The sequence below is a fragment of the Ruditapes philippinarum genome, unplaced genomic scaffold, assembly GCF_026571515.1.
Source record: "Ruditapes philippinarum isolate M1 unplaced genomic scaffold, ASM2657151v2 ctg8536_1_1_1_1, whole genome shotgun sequence".
Classification (NCBI taxonomy): Eukaryota; Metazoa; Mollusca; class Bivalvia; order Venerida; family Veneridae; genus Ruditapes; species Ruditapes philippinarum.
Genome location: NW_026851942.1, coordinates 1 through 23,821, shown reverse-complemented (window position 1 = coordinate 23,821; position 23,821 = coordinate 1). Strand labels below are relative to the sequence as shown.

Genomic DNA, 23,821 nt, shown 5'->3' with positions numbered 1-23,821 from the left:
ATGGATGTATGTGAAATAGCTAACTGGTTTAATCAGGAACAAAACTATACATGCATATGAATGTAAACAACCTAGCTGTCCGTTACAATCAATTAAAAAAAATTCTACTTGTTTAACTACCATTACCTTGTAATTATATAAATGTGAGTACTAAGATGCACATAAAGTGGACACGAAACGCGCTTTAAGTTAATTAAGTGTAATTACACGTGTATGAATAGGTGCATGTCTTAAACTATAAATGATTGAGATTAACTTTAAGATAAAAATGTTGGCAGATGGCATCTAGAAACAGTGCAGTGATAAAAAATAATGAATGTAACTCTCGCATCATCTACCTTTACCTAGTTTTTGTATTTAAACAGCAAAAACGTAATCTGAAACTATCCTAATTTAATTTTTTTTCCTTGATTTAATTTCTAAATTGATTTCCTTTTTTAAACATTGCAGAGCTCTAAGTGAAATGAAACTAAATTGCTAACCGATAAGTGCAGTTAAACGAACAATAACTCTGTTTGGTTACTTTTAAAAAAAATATTTTCCTTTGATAGACATTTGTCACGAATGAAACACAATTTGGTACGGCACTGCGCTTTTTGGTACGGCGCGATAAAGTTATTATCCATTTAGTTCTTCTTTTCAGGAGACAAAGATAGTATTTTGCGAAAAATACGATGATATTTTTGTGAAAACTCTGTTGATTTTCAAACATTTAAAGCAAGAATGCCGTCGTCACCTGTCGTTGCGTATTCATATGATCCAGATGTTGGAAATTTCCACTATGGTACGATTCTTTTAATCTTCTCATATCTGCAAAGATCTATCTTGCCACTTGAAATTTATGTTCGATAATGACTTTCCTCTAGGGGCAGCACTAGTCCAATATATTAGACGTTACAGGCTTGTTATAGTTTTTGTCGGTCAAGCCTGACGTCTAATAGCTATTGCTCAAAAACGCATAGCATCATAAAAAATTCCAAAAATGTCTATTGTCTTGCCTTTCAAGCTTTATTCAAAAGCTTATCATATTTTCTTTCAATTTCATGCTCAATCATAGACAAAAACTTTCAAACGATGTACATATCAATTTAAAATAAAATATAAACATCAATCTATTTTTGTCTATCAGCCATACTGGTTAAGCAAGGTGCTTTACAGATTGATTCCAAATTTTTGAACGGAAAAATATATTCGAACACACTGACGGTGCATGGGCAATTATTTCGTTAGAAAAATATTCCGTTAGATTGTTCTGACTCAGTTAAACGCTTGCATTTGAATTAGCCAATCAGATTTCGCGCACTTTACGGCCGCCATTTGTTTATCAGCTGTAAAGGGAATTGAAATACATGAGAGGATTTAATCATGATTTTTCGGATGTGACAGTTTAATTATTTTGACAAAAGGTATTTATTTTTTAGTTTTGTTCATAAATAGGTCAAAAATTATGTAAATACACGCTGTCTTCATTGTTTTTCGTTCCGCCCGATTTTCTGGCGGAACATGCTATGGGTTTTTGAGCAATTTCGATATGACGTTGCTTTGCCCAGAAGCAAAAATATCTCAAAGCGACGTCATATTTATAGGACTAGGGGCAGCACGAAATACCCAAATACACTCAAATATACACAAATATTGCCCAAATATACTCAAATGTTGCCTAAATATACCCAAATATTGCCCAATTATATTAAAAACAAATGTTTTATACTAAAAAAGTGCTGTTTTAAGAATCCGGGTCAGCTCGGCCCTATTCCAACTCGGCACGAGTCAACTAGGCCCACTTTTTAATAATTAATATAAAGGTTTGTGTTATCATTACTTATTGTTATTATTGTAATTATTTATAAAACACGGATTGACAGTTTTAGAACTAGCAGCAGACCGGCTTTTCTTATCATTAGAATTGCGAGTAAAGATAACCGATTGCGTATCTCACTGTATTTCTGACTCGTGGTAGGTTTAACCGTAATTTTAAATACCTTCAGTGTCAAACATTGTGTTGAAATGTATACTGAGAGGAAGCTAAGATCACCAGCTTTTAATTTGTGTAACAAATTTTTAAATCGGACATGTAATCGCCCCAAACTAGCGATTTAAACACGACTAAATTTGCATTTTTTTGCAAGCGTAGGGAAACTAAGGGAAACAACTCTTGCTTTTTCACTCGATATACCTCGGCTATTTACGTAGTTCGACAGAGAGAGTTTATAAATATAAGACAGATAAATAACAATTTTTTTCTAACTATACTTTATTTCGGCAGAAGTAGAATTTATAATTATATAATAATAATATATTTCTTATTATTCATTTACATTAACAACATGCAAAGCAAAGTTAATACGTTATATATATATTTGTAAATTGGGCCGAGTTGACCCGTGCCGAGTTGGTATAGGGTCGAGTTGACTCTTTTCCCTGTTTTAATCATAAATACAATATAATACACTTTCACTAAGATATAATCAAACATACCCAAATATACATTTTCCTATCATTGTGTTTTCAACCAAAATACAGTATATGTACTCCATTAAAGCTATTTTTTTAAAATAACATGGACACTTGTATACAGGCCCTCGATCAACCAAATCTGCGGCTGATATTCGGCCACAGTCCCCCACCAAAATAGTATGTTTTTTCCCCCTAACAGAGGTAAAAATTCCCCCTCAAAACATATAAAGTGTTAAAGAGAAAAATGAAAACTAATGTTGTTTTTGAAAATTAAAATCAATCTATTTGACGTCTATTTTGTAAGCGGAATATCGTACAGTACATGTCTGCACGTTTCCGTTTGTTTTTTCCCTCAAAACCTACCGTCACATATTGGCCTTTCATCCTGTAAAAATGCTAAAATATCAACAGAAATATGCAGAAAAAAATCACAATTCCCGTCAACAATTTGATTTCAAATTGTTTATTCATGAAATCATTTTTTTGTCTTCAAAATGTTACATCAACCACGGTAAATTTTGCCGTAAATTACAAACTTGTAAGTTTTGTTTTCATGATACTTTATTAAATAACTCATGAAAAAGGATCTTATAATAAACAATCAATTTAATTTTATATAATTTACATCGGAATGTGTAAACAGAAAACAAACAAATTTTCATTTGTCACATATTTTCGCGATGCCGATTTTTACGAATGTTTTACAAAGTCAAGAAAAGGAAGCTTTGTCTCAGTAAAAGGTGTGTTAGAACACTAAAAATGTAGTTTATGAATAGAATTTACTTTAGGTCCATGTATTGTTCATATTAGTGGAAATGGAGACATTTGTCTGAATGTGTTTCACAATGGGGGGGGGAATCATAAAGAAAGCTAAGCAGCATAAAGATCTGATGGTGTAAGGTGTTAAAAAAACTTTTCTTCAAATCTTATCAATCACTTCTGAACAGTTTAGTGTAACCTATTTGGGATTTTTAAAAAAATAGTATGCGTGTAAATAAAAAAACAGCTGATATTTAAATAAGTTTATTTGTTATTTGATCATGAAAAAAAGAGGAAAATTCCCCCCATACACTAAAATTACCCCTGCTGAGGGTAGCGACCCGCTTCCCCCAAATTGGATTGAGGGCCCTGGTATATGATATGAAATTTCAACAAAATTACACCCTAAAAGTATAAGTGTAGACAACAAATATTATATCTTGATTTAAAATTGCAAGTACATTCATAAAGAACCTATATACAGGGCTACAGATAACGTGCGTATTTGCGTTATTACTCAATTAAAATGTTAAAAAACGCAATAGAAATAATAACTAAGCGTAACAAAACGTAATTAAATTCTTATTAACGCAAACTACACTTGAACTGATGCGTATCGGTAATGACGTAAATTACACTAAATGCCGTACGTTTATGTTTGTTGTTGTTTTTTTTCATTGGACTGGTTTACCGCCTAACAATTTTTTATCACCTAATATGCAGTTGACTTTTTGGTGTTTTTCGATCTTTGGGGTCTACTTTCTGTTTTAAAAACAACATGGCGGCTCGTGGTAGGAAAATAGGAAAAAGCGTACAAACCAGAGTATTCAAAGTAACACTTTGTTCAGTTATTTTGAAGATAAATCATTAGAAGCAGAAAATATTGTGGTACAAATGTTAGATGAACTAGTGAATAAGGTTGTCTTTGATCCGTCGGAAGCGATGTGTGGAATTTTGCTTGACATTGTAAATAATGTTGTAAAATCAAAAAAGGCATGATGCATGGGCTGTTAGTGAAAAAACAATGCTTGAATGGGAAAAGGAAGCACCCATGGTTAAAAAGAGATATGAACAGCTCTACTTTAAAATGCAGTGTGTGTACCACTATGAAAAAGAAACTGAACCTGACAAATGTTTGGGCAACAGAAGGTTCCCCTAACTACCAGTATTCTGCAGAAACAAGACATCTTCAGAGTGCAGAACATAAAAACTCAGTTTCTGCTTGTGAAGAAGGATAAAATCTGCACAGAGTCTTTAGTTGAAAGTGATTCTTCAATGTTAGTTGATGATGTGGACAAGAAACTGTTTAACACCATTTATAATGCAGCCAAGTCTGAAATTCCATCAAAGGCAATAAATTCTCTGCTAGAATTACAGACAAAAAATGGCCTTAACATGAAATATACTAATCTGAGCTGGGACTCAATCACAGACATTCAAAACTCCATTGCTCATGTACTTCGTGAAGAACTGGTGAATGATATCAAATCATCTGGTGTCTTTGCAATTATGTTGGATGAAAGTACAGATGTGACAGTAGATAAGAGATTAAGTATCTGTGTTAGGTATGTCAAAGCAGGAGAACCGTATACTAAAATGCTGGGGAATGTTCATCTTGAAAATGGCACTGCTCATACAATTATGAACTGTGTAGCTCAGGAATTTGAATAGTTTGGTATAGATCTTGCCAACTGTACATCGCTGGCTACAGATGAGGCAGCAGTAATGATGGGCAAACACACTGGAGGTGGGAAGCAGATGGTCAGCAAGTACTCTCCATTCCGTATCCAGACACACTGTATGGCTCACAGAATCAATTTGGCATGTACAGATTCCATCAAGAAAAATGACTTCATGATTAAATTCAGAGAGAAATTTAATTCATTGTACTTGTTTATCAGTGGGTCAAGTATAAGAACATTGACACTTAAGAAAATTCAAACTTTGCTTGAGGAACCTAATAATACAATCAACGGGCCTTATTCTATTCGATGGCTTGGCTTAAGAGATGTTGTTCTTGCTGTGTACCAATCATATGGTTCTGTATTGACAATACTGTCAAAATTTGCTGGAGAGAAAAATGCTGTTGCCAAAGGACTCCTGAAATACTTCAGTTCATATAAGGTTGCTCTTGCCACTGCCTTCATCCTTGATGTCCATAATGAATTGGCAGTACTTAGTTCTAAACTACAGAAAAAAGCTGTGCTTTTTAGTGAAATAAAGCCACTCATGGATGCAACAATTTCTAAGCTGTCATCATTGCAGACAGTAGATGGAGAGTGTTTAGCCTCAATGAAGTCTGAGATACAGAAAACTGATGATGGAGTTTTATTTTCAGGAGAGAAACTAACTTTTCATGTAAACATGGACAGTGAGTTTGAAAACATCAGGGCTGACTATATTAAAAGGCTTAAGAAGAACATTAGTGACAGGTTTCGGAAAGAAGACAGCGCTTTATTTGATGACTTTAGTAAAGTTTTTGAACTTGCTCTATTTAATTCTTTACCAGAAGAAGAATGTAAGGAAGCTGTTGAATCATTGTCTACATTCTATGGATATGAAAAGTCAGTCAAGATTATAGAAGGTAACTTAATTGAAGGAACCCAAGAGATAATTAGAAAAGTAGATCCTTTAATTGACCCTAAAAAAATCCAGGATGAGTGGCCAAGGTACCAGGGAATGGTAAAAGGGAGTTATTCAGATATCAGAACTGACAAACTTTGTAAGAGAGTGATTCTTTTACATGGTAACATGATGCCAAATATGGCAAAATTAGCAGATATAGCATTGTGCCTTCAGCCAACAAGTGTGGAGTGTGAAAGATCATTTAGCACACAGAATAGGTTAAAATGTAAGTTAAGGGCTTCACTTGGGTCAGAAAAGTTAAACACTCTCATGATTATAAGTATGCTGGGCCCAAGTCTTAAGATGTTTGATGCCACATCATCTATAGTTTACTGGCTAAGGCAAAAAAGGAGAAGGAAATCAAGACTGTTTGCTGAAAGAAAGCCTAGGGCAGCTAAGAAACAAAAAGTTTGTTAATTCTGAGGAAAAAAAATATTCAGTGCTGAAAGACATCAGCTGAACTCTTCTTTTTTTTGACATATTTTGAATGATCAGGCAGATCAAACTGTTTTATACTGTTCAACACTGTTCAAATTATATCAGGCAGATGAACTTTTAGAGCTTGGAAATCTTCAGGCCAATAAACAATAAAGCATAGTAGTAAGTAGCTTTTTTATTATCATTTTATTAACATACAAAACCTACAACAATCTACAATGAAGTTCAGAAATGCTGGGTAAAATAAATGAGCTCGTGCTTTATAACCTAAATTGGTTAGAGAGGGTAGGGTAAAAAATACAGAAATAACTCTAAGAATATAGAAAAAAACCCAATAGATCACAAAACAAGGGGTAATTACCCAGTGTATACAAAATGTTATCTGTAGCCCTGTATATAGTAGATAAGCAAATGTCACAACTTTATTTTCTTACAACATCTTAACTGCCCATTACAACGGAATGAGTGAAAGTTATAGCAGGCTAACTTATTTTATAAATATTTATTTATTTCTCATTATAATCTATATTTTATACCAACAAAAATAAATAGATATATTTGGGTATTTCGTGCCGCCGTCCTCCAGCACTGTTTCTCCATAGGCATAGGCATGATAGGCTCTTGGTTTCGGTACGAAGACTCTTTTCAAATGTATCCAAATGTAACGATTTTTAACGTTTTTGTAGTATTTTTTCTTAAAACTTCAATAAAACTGTGTTTGTACAAAATACGATTAAGTTCTCATCATAAATTCAAGCGAATCATGCTTAAAACCTAATTCACATTTACAGCCAGCTGTTTTGATGACATAAAATGTGACGTCATTGTTTAGTATGTGCACATACTCCGTCTCGTGTTCAGCGGGCCAATTATGATTATAGGTCTTCATTCCCACTCCCAGGCCGCAAACTCAATCAGTTACATGTATGTGACACTCAGTCTCTGACATAATCAGATGAAATCATAGGCAATTTTGTTACTATATATAATTATGATTATAAGTTTTCAATCCCAGGCCGCAAACTCATAATCGGTTATGTGACACTCTGACATAATCAGTTGAAATCACAGGCAATTTTGTTACTAAATATTAATGGGCTGATAACTTTGCAGTTTTTATTCACATGAGCATTAAAGGCTATTATGGTCCTTTAATTAACTCTTCTTATAATATTAATTAAGTCATTTAAAACATTTTGTAGGTGTTAAACTGATAACCAAAAGAGTCCATGGTTTTGATAGCTCTTTTGCTGTATTTTATTATGTGATCAATACTGCGCTTCTTATATATACATGTGATACATGAATTTTTACAGGTCCAGGGCATCCTATGAAGCCACAGAGGATTGCATTAACACACTGTCTAGTGATGCACTATAATCTACACAAGAAGATGCAAGTGTATCGTCCATACAGGGCCTCAGTTCATGACATGTGTAGATTTCATTCGGAAGATTACATTGACTTTCTAATGAGAGTGTCTCCACAGAATGTACAGAACTTTACTAAGCAGCTCAGTATGTTCAATGTGGGAGATGATTGGTAAGAAATTTAGCTTTCTAACTTTAAATGATAATAAGTTCAGACTTTTTAAACACATAATGAGTATTGAATTTCAATTATGTCAGAAGTATTTCTTTCTACATTTCAAAACTGCTCTCCCCTTTTCTTGGAGGGAAGAAGTAGGTGGCATCTGTTGCCGAGTGGTCAAGGTTGCTGACTTTAAAATCACTTGCTCATGATTGCTGTGGGTTTGAATCCCATCTGGAACTTAAGTTTTTTTGACATGTCAGGAAGTTATCCAGTTAGATTTAATTTACAGAGGGGCAACAGAGGTCTTCCTCCACCGGTAAGGCTGGGAAGTCACCATATGACCTTTACCGTGTCAGTGTGACTTAAAACCAATTTTAATTTTCAGTGAAAGATAGTGCCTGTATGCTGGTGAAATTCATGCTCATTGCCCTGTAAGAATTTTGGAAAACAAAATGTACAACTTTTTAATCTCTGCAATTTTAATTTTACACACTGTTTTACTTTAAATGTTCATTTCATGACTGTATTTTCAGCCCAGTTTTTGATGGGATATATGACTTTTGTTCAATGTATACTGGAGCCACACTAGAAGGAGCTGTCAAATTAAATAATAATGTAAGTCCCAAAACCAGGTACTTTAATTGTTCTATAAGCTATTTGATGTGCATGTTTATGCCCTTATTAAAGGGGGGTAGGTAGATCTAGGGGATACAGATTAACCTTTGTACATGTTTGTTTGTCTGTCTGACACACTCAGTCTATCGTTAGACTGGAAAAAAAGTAGAATTTTGGGGCAAACATGTCTTAAGGGCCCATTGCTAGTTGCTTTTTAGCTCACCTGTCACAAAGTGACAGAGTGAGCTTTTGTGATCGCTTTTCGTCCGGCGTCCGTCCGGCATCCGTAAACTTTTACTTTAAATGACATCTCCTCATAAACCGCTGAGCCAATTTCATCCAAACTTCACATGAATGTTCCTTTGGTGGTCACCTTTAAAAATTGTTCAAAGAATTTAATTCCATGCAGAACTCTGGTTGCCATGGCAACCGATAGAAAAAACTTAAAATATCTTCTTTTAAAAAACCCAAAGAGGTAGAGCTTAGATATTTGGCATGAAACATCTTCTAGTGAGTGTCTATCAAGTTTGTTCAAATAAAAGCCCTGGGGTCAAAATTGGCCCCGCCCCAGGGGGTCATTGATTTTCCCTATATGCATATAGTAAAAACTTAAAAAATCTTCTTTTAAAGAACCCAAAGAGCTAGAGCTAAGATATTTAGCATGAAACATCTTCTAATGAGTGTCTATCAAGTTTGTTCAAATAAAAGCCCTGGGGTCAAAATTGGCCCCGCCCCAGGGGGTCATTGATTTTCCCTATATGCATATAGTAAAAACTTATAAAATCTTCTTTTAAAGAACCCAAAGAGCTAGAGCTAAGATATTTAGCATGAAACATCTTCTAATGGGTGTCTACCAAGTTTGTTCAAATAAAAGCCCTGGGGTCAAAATTGGCACAGCCCCAGGGGTCATTGATTTTCTCTATATGCATATAGTAAAAACTTATAAAATCTTCTTATAAAGAACCTAAAGAGCTAGAGCTAAGATATTTAGCATGAAACATCTTCTAATGGGTGTCTACCAAGTTTGTTCAAATAAAAGCCCTGGGGTCAAAATTGGCCCCGCCCCTGGGGGTCATTGATTTTCCCTATATGCATATAGTAAAAACTTAAAAAATCTTCTTTTAAAGAACCCAAAGAGCTAGAGCTAAGATATCTTCTAATACGTGTCTATCAAGTTTGTTCAAATAAAAGCCCTGGGTCAAAATTGGCCCCACCCCAGGGGGTCATTGATTTTCCCTATATGCATATAGTAAAAACTTATAATTCTTCTTTTAAAGAACCCAAAGAGCTACAGCTAAGATATTTAGCTTGAAACATCTTCTAATGGGTGTCTACCAAATTTGTTCAAATAAGAGCCCTGGGGTCAAAATTGGCCCTGTCCCGGGGGTCATTGATTTTCCTTATATGTGTAAATGTGCAAAAACTTTAAAAAAAATTCTTCTTTGAAAAACCCAAATAGCTAGAGTTTAGATACTAAGCATGAAACATCTTCTAATCAGTGTCTACAAAGTTTGTTCAAATAAAAGCCCTTGGGTCAAAATTGGCCCCACCCTGGGGGTCATTGATTTTATTTATATGTATAGCAAAAGCTTAGAAAAATCTTCTTTAAAAAAACCCAAATAGCTAGAGTTTAGATATTAAGCAAGAAACATCTTTAAGTAAGTGTCTTCAAAGTTGTTCAAATAAAAGCCCTTGGGTCAAAACTGGCCCCGCCCCGGGGGTGTCATTGCTTTTAACTATGTGTGTATAGTAAAAACTTAAAAAATCTTTTTTTTTTAAAACTCAACGAGCTAGACCTTAGATGTTTAGCATGAAACATCTTTTAATCAGTGTCTACCAAGTTTGTTCAAATAAAAGCCCTGGGGTTTAAACTGGCCCCGCTCTGGGGGCCTATATACAGGTGAGCGACATCAGGGCCATCATGGCCCTCTTGTTAACTTTATACACTTGAATCATGTCTGGGTGGTCACATAAAAACATTTCAGTAGTAGTAGGGACATGGAATTAATATCCATGTGACAAATGATTTTTTTAAGAGTATTATGAAGAAGGTCAAGGTCATGCAGGTAGAAGCTTTTTTATATTATAGCAACTATAACTTTTAATATCAAAGATTTGACTTCAGTTGTCAATTAATTAATCGTTAATTTGAATGGTCATTTTGACTTCTACCTCATTTACCTAACACTGTTGGATAAGAGTTTATTAACATTTGAAAAAATAGAATTGAACTATAAAAATGTATGTTTAAAAATGTAGGTCTATATTGGTGACTGTTGATTTTGTAATTTTTGACAGGACTGTGATATAGCAGTGAACTGGTCTGGAGGTTTACATCATGCCAAAAAATTTGAAGCGTCAGGATTTTGTTATGTTAATGATATAGTTATTGGTATACTAGAGTTACTAAAGTAAGTACAGTTACTAAAAACTATTTTGTTTTGAAAGTTCACTTGAATTGTATGATGTACGTAACATGTATATACATGTTCATTGTATATCAAACAAAAATACTGGTAAAAAAATAACATATATTTGGTCGCATTCAGTGAATTACTGGATTCATAATTAATAGGTCATCATTTGGCAACTTAATACTTTTTAAGGACATGATTGATGACATGTCTGGGGTCCGTACTCTCAGTGCCTGAAGGGTGGATGGACCCTTCAAACCTGTCAAAACTGTGGAATGTGGGAGCACTTCTGTCCTATGAACATATTTCTAGCTTGTTTACCCATGACTACAATGTACTTAAAAAGTATAGGTTAACAACCTTGAAAGAGAAAATATTAAGCTATTTTACAAAATTTGTAAGTACAAATGCTTAATGGTTTCCAAAATGATAGGAATCATTCAGATGGTCATGTGCTATATTCAGGTGTGACAGCAGAGGACTTAAATACTGAAATATGAATTTCATGTTTAATAAAATTACACCCAGTCTTAACTTATTTGAACATTATCATTACTTTTGTTCTTCACTCATATGCCTTTGCTGTATTTTATTACATAAATTATATATTATATGTAATTATATATATTTTCTCATACATGTAAGTCATTCAATATATATCATTATCACAAGGTTTGAAAAATGTGTAGCCTGATTGGGACTCTTACCTGGGACCCTCAAAATTCCGTTCTGCTGAGGTACGGACTGAGCGATCCAGCCTCTTACACATTTTCTGTTTTTAAATGTCAAACATCAAAATTGGTTGTTTTGTTAGTCTAGTTGAGGTGTATCAATTTTGATTGTTTATACTAGTAACAATTTATTGATTTGTATATGATGAAGTAGGAATTGAATTTTGTTGTATGAAAATTGTTATTATTACTTTTTAGATATCACCCGCGTGTTCTGTATATTGACATAGATATTCACCATGGTGATGGTGTACAGGAGGCATTTTATCTCACTGACAGAGTAATGACTGTCTCTTTCCATAAATATGGCAACTACTTCTTCCCTGGGACAGGTAATTGTCATTAGCTTGACTTTTAAGTTATTATGGGACTATCCTACTCACACTGGCATCAGTGTTCGTGTAACACCTAGTCAATGTTTTGCATGCAACTTTACATTTAGTTAACAGCCAAAGGCACTCTCTTGAAACTAAAAAACATGTCTTCATGATCATCAATTAGGACACTGTCAAAGGATCATAACTCTAACTTTGATATTTACTGAATTGTTTCCCATTTGTGGACACTTAAAATTCCTGGAGAAGATTGTGCTTGTAAGTTTTATTTTCTTAACCACACAAAGAGTGCATTTGAAACTTCACAAGTGTGTACTCAGTCTAACAAAAAAACTCTTATCACTTAAAAAGTTTTTAAGATATAGAAGTTTTTTTGACATTTTAACATATTTTTGTAAAAATAAAAAAAAAAATTGAACTAGACAAAATTTAGCTAGAAAGAAAACAAAACATAAAATTAAAGCCATAGAAGAAATACAATGTACCAGATAGGTAATTAAAATGGTTGTTATTTATTATATTGTATAATATGTGTGATAATTCAAGCAGAAATATAGAGATACGGTGCTACTTTATTTCAGGGGATATGTTTGAGCTGGGAGCAGAATGTGGGAGATATTATTCATTAAATGTACCACTGAGAGAAGGCATGGATGACCAGAGTAAGATTCTATCTGTTATCATTGATTACATTTATACACATTCTCTTTATTTCAAGTATTTGTTATACATAGTGAAAAGAGAAGTATTGTAGATAATGATGATGAGAATAGTTAATGATAGAAAATTGTTTCAAACCTGTCATTGATTGTGAAGTGTATAAGTAGTTTAGCACGACAAGTTAATGAATTTTAACTTTGGCATGAATTCTATTTATAGGTTTAAACAAAAGCATTGAGTCCATTTTGTGACAATTTCCTTGTTATCCTTATGTATGAGTATATATTTCCTTATTCACTTCTAGTGAAAGTTAAAAAGAACTGGGTTTGAGGCTGTAAAGCTATATACTTAACTCAGACTCAGATCTGTCGGGTTTTTGATTGGTCAGATTTCAGCACAAAATGTAAAATTGACCAATGAAAATCATGCTTTAAGACAGAGCCAAGAATAGTTTACTTACAGCACATACTTACAGGAATTGTTTACCCAGTTATTAAATCCTAGGTTACTGTACTTGCTGTCTACTGATCCATACAGGGATTATATACTATGTACTTCTATTATTTACACTAACTACTAACTACTAAACCACTAACCCCTCACCACTGTGGGTTTGGGTCCCAAGAGAGACTTTGAATTCTTTCCTGTGATGAAGCTATTCAGCTAGCTTATAGAACGTCAGTGGTTTTACTAAGGTGCCTGTTTGTGACTGAAATAATGCATGGAAGGGCACCTGAGGTCTTCTTCCACCAGTTATAACCGTGTTAGTGGAAAGTAAAAACCAACAAGAAAACAAAAATAGATAAATTTCCTCTGAACTGCAAAAATGTTCCTTTACTTTATTTAGTCTAAACATTTCCTAATAATTTAGACTGATTGTTTTAAAATTCATGATAAATGCAAATACTATTTAGTAATACATGTAAATTATAAAAAGATAACATAAGGTTGTTGCTTACACTGAAGCAAACTTTGTTTTGTTTTGTTACAGTGTACATGAATGTGTTCAAGCCAACAATACAGCAAGTTATAGAATTCTACAGACCCACAGTTATAGTGCTTCAGGTGAAAAATAAATATCCAGAAATAGCTTATTATTTAACATTGTAAAGAATTGATTTCATGTTTGATAATTGACAGTTAGGACTAGTCCTTTTGAATAGAGAAAATAGGTGTAGAGGTACATGTAGTTGCAAAAAAAATAGAGTAGATACTTTGATAACTGAAGTGTACAAGCAAGTTTTTTGAAGAGTGGTATTGTGAAACAGTTTATGAAAAGACGACAATATGAAGGGACTATTTGTTTTTTTTTTGTTCACCTGAACACATGATTTTGTGATAGCATGATGTCCAAAGCACATAGTGGATTTTGACCAATCTTCACAGGAGCTTAGAAACTTTTTTTTTCCAGAAACTGCAATGCTTTTAATCTTAGATATTTAGTAAACCATTAAAAAAAGTTCAACAAATCATACTGTTAGGGTGGAAATTTGCCCTGCATTAGGGGTCACTTACTGCACATAGACTTATATAGGGATACATATTTCTTCAAGTGGCATTGCCAAGTGGATATCTACTAAAATTTTATGAACAATGGTCCAGAGATTAAAATCAGCCCCACCCAAATAAGCCATGTATTTCAGGTAAGCCATATAGGGCTTTGATTGCCCTATTGTTATCTTCTGTTTAAAGTTATAATTGAACCAGGTGTCACTTGAATTGAGATGTGCTTCCGATGTTTCTGTTTATATTGAGTATAGCAGATTCACAGAAAGAATATAAGCTGTAAAGATTAAAAGGATAAAATGGTAACCACTTATTCAATACTTGCAATATTTCAGTGTGGTGCAGATTCTTTAGGCAGTGACAGACTAGGCTGCTTTAATCTTAGTATAAAAGGACATGGGTAAGTACATGTGCTTTAATCTTAGTATAAAAGCTCGTTGGTAAGTATATGTACAATGTTATCTTTTCAAATCAATCTTCTTTTTAGTTCACAAAAGGTTGTTGACATCAAACCTATTGCCTCTCACCGCTGTATGTTCAAGTCACGCCAGTGTCTTGGAAATTTTTCATGAGAGAAAATTATCCAGCTAGCTTACAGAATGTTGGTTGTTCTACTCAGGTCCCTGTTTGTGCCTGAAATAATGCACAATGGGGTATGTGAGGTCTTCCTCAAGCAGAAAAGCTTGAAAGTTGCCATATGACCTATACTGTGTTGGTGTGACGTAAAACCAAACCCCCTAAAAAGGTTTACAATTGTGTGTAGAATAGCAATTTAAAAGTTCTGTTGAAAATTGCCTGTGCTGATTCATGCATAAAGTTCTACAAAAGTTATTTAACTTGTTCTGTTAAATGAATATATTTAGATTACAGAAGCTAGAATTGAATAAAAAAAATGAAATCTTAAAATATCTTCTTTTCCAACAGGCTTACCTCTTTGATATTTAGTAATATCATCAAGTGATCAGCTGCAAAGATTATTCCAAGTATAGTCCTTGGATAAGGCCGTAACACAAGTTTTACATAAGTTTACACAAGTTTAAGTTTGTACTAAAGATAACTGTCGACTTTGTCAGTGACATCCTTTTGTATTTTTCAAGCTATGGCTTGCAAATTTGGAACTTAAAAGTAGATTGAAATTTTATCATCTATTATCGTCAGATGATTTCTAAGTGAGCTTGTTTTAAATATAAAAGCTTCAATACATAAACTTAGACTGCTAGTCCACTTATATGTATTAAATCAAAGTTGAGCTTGAATGAACTTGAACTTGACCCATTGACCTATTTCATGCAATGTTGTGTGTTATAGGACCATCATGACCATATTGGCTAAGAATAATTTAAATGTCAGTAAATTCTTTGATTATTTTAGAGAGTGCGTAAAAGTTGTGAAGGAATATGGTCTACCATTGTTGGTGCTTGGAGGTGGTGGGTACACAAAGAGGAATGTTGCTAGATGCTGGACGTATGAGACAGGGGTTATACTAAATGAGGAAATCAGTAATGAGATACCTTATAATGGTAATGTGAAGTTTGTTCCGTCTTTGTTTATAATTAAATGCTCATAGCAATGGCAAGCTATTAAAATTGTTCAAGTTCTCTCTATAAGATAAACTACAAACTTTAGTTTGATACTTTACCTGTGATTTTTTAATGGACTTGTATATGTACAGTAATAATCATGGGGATATGAAGATGAAGAGTTAAAGTTTCATTGCCAATAGTACTGATTCAGGTCAGACTGGAAAGGTAAGCAAACTGATTTGGCTCTATAGATATGGCAAATATTGTTCATTTAAGGTTGCAACATGCAACAAGTTGAATGACTGGTTGTTTTACATATTAGGTAAATATTAAAGGGAAATCTCTAGAAGGATACATGATAAGTAACTAAGCTCCCTTAATTTAATTGGGGATATGCTATTGTTGATAATTTTATTCCTGTCTTAAGGGGGTGGGCAGGGATATAAATTGACCTTTGTTTGCCCAGAACACTGTCAAGCTGTCCATCCATAAATGTCCTATGAACACATTTCTACTTCTACAATAGAATGCAGTTTCTTAATATATTTTGAAGAAGTAATTGGTAAACATAATATCTCAGATTGATACTGTAACCCAATTTATATTCGCGAATACAAATTTTTCGCGTTTTGCCCAGGTCGGACATATTCGCGAATATTAATTTCCGCGTTTTCTTGATTTCCGAAAAAAAATATTCGCGGATTGGAAAGTCCGATTGGGCCGTAAAATCCATTAGCCGACTATTAATCTTCAATAATTGAGGTCATTATTGGTGTCTTAAATGGGATTAACAATACGCTAGCCTTATATTGTATTGGTAAGTGAATTGTGATCACGGAACGTGATTGACAATAGGCCTACTAATATTTCATAAACTGTATTAAAATGTTATATAAAATTTTATATTTGCAATATTGACATAGAGTTCTTTTGATATTTATAAAATAGTAGTAGTTTACTTAGTTTGTGTTTTTATTGCTATATGGCAATATTCATAACAATACATCACTTTCTAACAGGTGCCCGTAAAATTTGAATATATCCGGTCAAGTAGCCTGGCATGAACAACGTCCAAAATAAAAATTTCTCTCCAATTTATTCGCGAAATTGTGCGGACTTATTCGCGCAAACAAATATTCACGCATCGTGGCCATCCGCGAATATTAATTGGTCGCGAATATTCGTTGGGTTACAGTATTGGATTAAAACTTCAAATTTCCTGATTATGTTCGTTGTGTACAAAAATGTTTATGCTTTAATTACCGGTATGCGATTTTATTAGTCATTAGAAATCTTCATATTTAAAAACACCGAAACAATTGTAGTAATAAATTGTTTTATTTATCTTTTCTCAGAGTACCTTGAATATTTTGCTCCAGACTTTACTCTACATCCTGATATATCAACAAAACAGGACAATCAGAACACAAAAACAGTAGGTTTACTTGACATTCCTTCTTTGCTTGTAGTGGCACAAGTTTTTTTGTCATTTACATTAATAGTTGTTCATTATGTAAACATATTGATGACTTTTGATGAAGAATAGTGGCTTTTGATGAAAAGTGAACAGACTGATGGCTTTTGATAATTAGTTAACAGATTGATAGCTTTTGATGAAAAGAGAACAGATTGATGGCTTTTGGAAGTAAACGATAATTCTCAACATGTAAAGATGGATACATCTTTGTGACGCTTTAGTAGTTGCTTTTACACAATACTATAAAATCAGTTATTATGCCCCCACTTCGCAGAAGAGGGGGTATATTGCTTTGCATTTGTCGGTCCGTCGGTCCGTAGACTAAATGGTTTCCGAGTGATAACTAAAGAACCCTTAGGCCTAGGAACTTCAAACTTGGTATGGTGATTGGTCATGACCAGTAGATGACCCCTATTGATTTTGGGATCAAGGGGTCAAAGGTCAAGGTCACATTGACCTTGTAGGTAAAAACGGTTTCCGATCAATAACTAAAGAACGCTTAGGCCTAGGAACTTCAAACTTGGTATGGTGATTGGTCATGACCAGCAGATGACCCTTTGGGTCAAGGGGTCAAAGGTCAAGGTCACATTGACCTTGTAGGTAAAAACGGTTTCCCATCAATAACTAAAGAACCCTTAGGCCTAAGATTTTCAAACTTGGTATGGTGATTGGTTATGACCAGCAGATGACCCCTATTGATTTTGGGGTCAAAGGTCAAGGTCACATTGACCTTGTAGGTAAAAACGGTTTCCGATCAATAACTAAAGAACCCTTAGGCCTAGGAACTTCAAACTTGGTATGGTGATTGGTCATGACCAGCAGATGACCCCTAATGATTTTGGGGTCAAGGGGTCAAAGGTCAAGGTCACATTGACCATGTAGGTAAAAACGGTTTCTGATCAATAAGTAAAGAACCCTTAGGCCTAGGAACTTCAAACTTGGTATGGTGATTGGTCATGACCAGCAGATGACCCCTATTGATTTTGGGGTCAAGGGGTCAAAGGTCAAGGTCACATTGACCTTGTAGGTAAAAACGGTTTCCGATCAATAACTAAAGAACACTTAGGCCTAGGAACTTCAAACTTGGTATTGTGATTGGTCATGACCAGCAGATGACCCCTATTGATTTTGGGGTCAAGCGGTCAAAGGTCAAGGTCACATTGACCTTGTAGGTAAAAAAAAAACAGTTTCCGATAAATAACTAAAGAACGCTTAGGCCTAGGAACTTCAAACTTGGTATGATGATTGGTCATGACCAGTAGATGACCCCTATTGATTTTGGGATCAAGGGGTCAAAGGTCAAGGTCACATTGACCTTGTAGGTAAAAACGGTTTCCGATCAATAACTAAAGAACGCTTAGGCCTAGGACCTTCAAACTTGGTATGGTGATTGGTCATGACCAGCAGATGACCCTTTGGGTCAAGGGGTCAAAGGTTAAGGTCACATTGACCTTGTAGGTAAAAACGGTTTCCCATCAATAACTAAAGAACCCTTAGGCCTAAGATTTTCAAACTTGGTATGGTGATTGGTTATGACCAGCAGATGACCCCTATTGATTTTGGGGTCAAAGGTCAAGGTCACATTGACCTTGTAGGTAAAAACGGTTTCCGATCAATAACTAAAGAACGCTTAGGCCTAGGAACTTCAAACTTAGTATGGTGATTGGTCATGACCAGCAGATGACCCCTATTGATTTTGGGGTCAAAGGTCAAGGTCACATTGACCTTGTAGGTAAAAACGGTTTCCGATCAATAACTAAAGAACCCTTAGGCCTAGGAACTTCAAACTTGGTATGGTGATTGGTCATGACCAGCAGATGACCCCTAATGATTTTGGGGTCAAGGGGTCAAAGGTCAAGGTCACATTGACCATGTAGGTAAAAACGGTTTCTGATCAATAAGTAAAGAACCTTAGGCCTAGGAACTTCAAACTTGGTATGGTGATTGGTCATGACCAGCAGATGACCCCTATTGATTTTGGGGTCAAGGGGTCAAAGGTCAAGGTCACATTGACCTTGTAGGTAAAAACGGTTTCCGATCAATAACTAAAGAACACTTAGGCCTAGGAACTTCAAACTTGGTATTGTGATTGGTCATGACCAGCAGATGACCCCTATTGATTTTGGGGTCAAGCGGTCAAAGGTCAAGGTCACATTGACCTTGTAGGTAAAAAAAAAACAGTTTCCGATAAATAACTAAAGAACGCTTAGGCCTAGGAACTTCAAACTTGGTATGATGATTGGTCATGACCAGTAGATGACCCCTATTGATTTTGGAGTCAAGGGGTCAATGTCATATTGACCTTGTACTTAATGACGCATTCTGACCAATAACTTAACAACTCAAGTTGCCTTGGTTGATATTTTTATATGAAGCTAAAAATGCTTTTGGTATACACATTTGAAGGTCTTATGTAATATAACAACTTGGCTGTCATTAATGAGGCCTACATGATTCATAGAATTTATGCATATATTATTTGGTAAGATTTGTAATAACTTAAATTGCTGCACACAACCTATGGGGTCACAATAATTATTACCTTGTCATGACCAGTAGATACAAGATAACCCTTATTAATTGTTTGTTCACTGGGTCAGAAGTCATGTATAAAAACCTGATCACATGACTAATTGGCTGCCGATAGGGGGCAAACATGTTTTACAAACATATCTTGTTTTTAAATTATATGTCCTCCAGTCATTGCAGAATGTAGATGAATGCCCAATTACTTAAACAGTGCCAGTACTAGTTTGTATTTTTTCTTTAATGTAGTACATAGACGGTCTAAAACAGATGGTCAGTGAGAATTTAAAGCAGCTGGCATGCTCGCCTAGTGTAGAAATGCAGGACATACCACCAGATCTCCTATCACTGGAAAACACAGAGGAGCCAAATCCTGATATCACCAACAGTCAAGCAGACGTTGATAAAAGGTACATTCATATAAAATCATATACAGTCTAACTTGCCCATGCGACCACGTGTATTAAGCGACTTTAGTCTTAAACGACCACTTTAAATTCCCCCCGATCATTTTCTCTCTATATCTTTAATTTATTTAGCGACTTTTGCTCAACGCGACCAGCGACCGCTAATTAGCCACCTAATTGAGATAAATCTTTTCATTAAACGACCACTTTTACCTGTCAAGTGATTGAGTTTTTAGAGAACGCCACCTCGTAATGTCAAGTGTCAACAATCAAAACACAACAAATAAACGTCTAAAAAACTCTATTTCCCAAACCGTTTAAGCGTATGCAAATGAAGTTAAGTATACGCGTGACGTGTATTATCCAGTAATATCGGATAAACAATGCAACGCTCCGCCCCTACTGAGATGGTGTATACGCTTCGCTTGTTGACATTTAGACTGCATTGAATTGACCTTGAACTTGATCAGCAATTAAATTAATCGTAACAATTAGATGTAGTTTGTTTATTTCAAATGAAAAAATGCACAACAGAAAACATCTTCACTAATAGGGTTTTCGTGTTGGAATCAAGGAAAAACAACGGAGAAGTTAAAAAATTCTGGAAAAATGTCAAACATGTACATAATGGATCAAAACTGTTTTTGTCAATAAATATCAGAAAGTTATTTTTTACATTTGCATCCATTTAGATTATCGGAGCGTATTTATTATTCAAACGTATATAAAACGAAGTGGAAAAACATTCCCACCGCATAAGAAAGATGTCATTTATAAATTTTGACTTTTATATCATGCTGACTGTCTTAAGAGACCGTTTCATTAAGCGACCGTTTTGGGTGTTTCCCTTGCGCGGTCGCTTAATACACGTTTGACTGTATATCACTCTGAGAAAGTTCCGCTATAGTAGTGAGAAAAAAATTTCGGTTTATTTAACCGTTGAATTGATAAAATGGACTTGTCCAGCTTCTATGTTTTGGGACTGTCCAATATCAACTTTGGGGAAATCAAGTTGAAAATGAAAAGTTTGTCAGCCAACATTATAGAGCCAGGTTTTGTAATGACAGTTCAGTCAGTTCTTTAGACAAATAGCTCTTATAATCTCTAGGTCTGTAATTGTGTTATTGAATTATGGCCCTTTGTAACTTGAAAAAAATTTATCCAGAGCTAAATATTGAAATGCCGCTTAAGTTTTTGTTAATTCAGATAGTCTGCTTGTTTCATTAGTAATTACCAACTTCTTTTAAATAAGTTGAAACAGAGGAGAATGTTTGAGAAGGCATGTTGTTGTCAATTAAACCTACAGAAAATAAAAACAAGAGGGCCATGATGGCCCTGAGGTCGCTCACCTGTATATAGGCCCCCCCCACACCCCCGGGCCAATTTTTACCCAAGGGCTTTTATTTGTTTATTTGAACAGACTTGGTTGACACCCATAAGAAGATGTTTCATGCTAAACATCTAAGTTCTAGCTCATTGGTTTTTTTAAAAGAAGATTTTTTAAGTTTTTACTATACACATATAGTGAAAAACAATGACACCTCTGGGGCAGGGCCAGTTTTGACCCCCAGGCTTTTATTTGAACAAACTTTGTAGATATTTACTTAAAGATGTTTCATGCTTAATATCTAAACTCTAGCTATTTGGGTTTTTTCAAAGAAGATTTTTAAGTTTTTGCTATACACATATAAGGAAAATCAATGACCCCCCCAGGCGGGGCCAGTTTTGACCCCAGGGCTTTTATTTGAACATACTTGGTAGACACCCATTAGAACATGTTTCATGCTAAATATCTTAGCTCTAGCTCTTTGAGTTCTTAAAAAGAAGATTTTTTAAGTTTTTACTATATGCATATAGGGAAAATCAATGACCCCCTGGGGCGGGGCCAATTTTGACCCCAGGGCTTTTATTTGAACAAACTTGGTAGACACTCATTAGAAGATGTTTCATGCTAAAAATCTTAGCTCTAGCTCTTTGGGTTCTTTAAAAGAAGATTTTTTTAAGTTTTTACTATATGCATATAGGGAAAATCTATGACCCCCTGGGGCAGGGTCAATTTTGACCCCAGGGCTTTTATTTGAACAAACTTGGTAGACATTCACTAGAAGATGTTTCATGCCAAATATCTAAGCTCTAGCTCTTATGGTTCTTTAAAAGAAGATTTTTTAAGTTTTTACTATATGCATATAGGGAAAATCAATGACCCCCCGGGACGGGGCCAATTTTGACCCCAGGGCTTTAATTTGAACAAACTTGGTAGACACTCACTAGAAGATGTTTCATGCTTAATATCTTAGCTCTAGGTCTTTGGGTTCTTTAAAAGAAGATTTTTTAAGTTTTTACTATATGCATATAGGGAAAATCAATGACCCCCTGGGGCGGGGCCAATTTTGACCCCAGGGCTTTTATTTGAACAAACTTGGTAGACACTCACTAGAAGATGTTTCATGCCAAATATCTAAGCTCTAGCTCTTCGGGTTGTTTAAAAGAAGATATTTAAAGATTTTTCTTTCGGTTGCCATGGCAACCAGAGTTCTGCATGGAATTAAATTCTTTGAACAATTTTTAAAGGTGACCACCAAAGGAACATTCCTGTGAAGTTTGGATGAAATTGGCTCAGTGGTTTATGAGGAGATGTCATTTAAAGCAAAAGTTTACAGACGGACGACGGACGCCGGACGAAAAGCGATCACAAAAGCTCACCCTGTCACTTTGTGACAGGTGAGCTAAAAAAACATGCTGTGCCGAGAACTGAAGTGCAAAATTCCTGGGTTTATAGACCTGTGTTTTGCAGGTTCACCTTAAAGTATTTTAAATTTGTTACATTTTCTATATGTTTTTCATTCTAGAATTGAAGCCAACAATGAATATTATGATGGTGATAAGGACAATGATAAAGAAAATGATGGTTTTATAGAGGTATGACCACATTACTAACTAGAAGAGAATCTCTCATGGACTTTGAAGGCACTAGTATATATGTGTATATACTATACTAGTACAATAAACAACTCAGCTGAAGAGTCAACAGGATGGATTGCATATTTTATTGATACACTGTACTGGTTTGGAATAGAAATAGTCATTGAAAAGATGAACAAAGTGTTACACAAAACTGTATCAATGTTGCATATTTTAGCACAGAAGCGATATTTGTATTGTGTTAAATTCTTGGAAACTTATTATAAAGTGTAATTATTTAAAGGATATATTCATTCAAGATACAGATGTTGTGAAAAACTTGTAGTGTTAAAGAATGTGATGCAGTCTGGTGCACTGTTAAGGAGATTTGTAAGGATATCTTTAATAGTTGAGACAGGGAACCAGTCCCAGTCTCCTGCATCTGACTGGTTGATTGCAGACACACAGATTTTATATCGACCAATAATTGAGCCAATTTGACTTTGTTTGATAAGTCTGAATTGATTTTGATGTGTACAGTGGTGTTATTAGTTTCTTGGTAACAATTTGTAGCCAAGATCGTGTTCAGGACATTCTGATGTCACATGGCATTACTTAAAAACATAATATATTTCTTTATATGGAATATTACATAATCATGACATCATTTTCACTTATACATTTCATATGAAAAACTTTGTTCAAAAGCATACATAGAACATCAAAGCAAGTTTATTTTTCTATATTGATTTCAGTGTGTTGTAGTCAGATATAGGATCTCACCCTTGCTGTCATATCATTTAAAAAAAAATAACTTGTCTGACAAAAATGTTTTAATGTGGCTTGTAAGAGACTCAATTTATAACAATTTCGTATACTTGTTTCATGAATTTTTGTTTATTATATAGGAACTC

General features: G+C 34.6%; 1 protein-coding gene across 1 annotated transcript; it reads left to right on the top strand.

Annotated features, from left to right (window-relative positions):
* Positions 1-620: 620 nt before the first annotated feature.
* Positions 621-23,731, top strand: LOC132743678 (histone deacetylase 3-like). Its single transcript, XM_060732234.1, has 12 exons — positions 621-784; positions 7,596-7,821; positions 8,346-8,427; positions 10,726-10,838; positions 11,771-11,904; positions 12,489-12,569; positions 13,559-13,632; positions 14,409-14,473; positions 15,445-15,593; positions 16,952-17,031; positions 19,849-20,009; positions 22,856-23,731. Exons 1-12 carry the CDS (start codon positions 724-726, stop codon positions 22,929-22,931), a joined length of 1,302 nt encoding a protein of 433 aa, XP_060588217.1. The 5' UTR covers positions 621-723; the 3' UTR covers positions 22,932-23,731.
* The last annotated feature ends 90 nt before the right edge of the window (positions 23,732-23,821 follow it).

Bases quoted from the DNA above. Each gene is read 5' to 3' on its own strand.
- LOC132743678 (XM_060732234.1), top strand. From the start codon at position 724: ATGCCGTCGTCACCTGTCGTTGCGTATTCATATGATCCAGATGTTGGA. The intron at 8,428-10,725 runs GTAAGTCCCAAA...AATTTTTGACAG, and splicing joins CTGTCAAATTAAATAATAAT to GACTGTGATATAGCAGTGAA. The intron at 20,010-22,855 runs GTACATTCATAT...TTTTCATTCTAG, and splicing joins CAAGCAGACGTTGATAAAAG to AATTGAAGCCAACAATGAAT.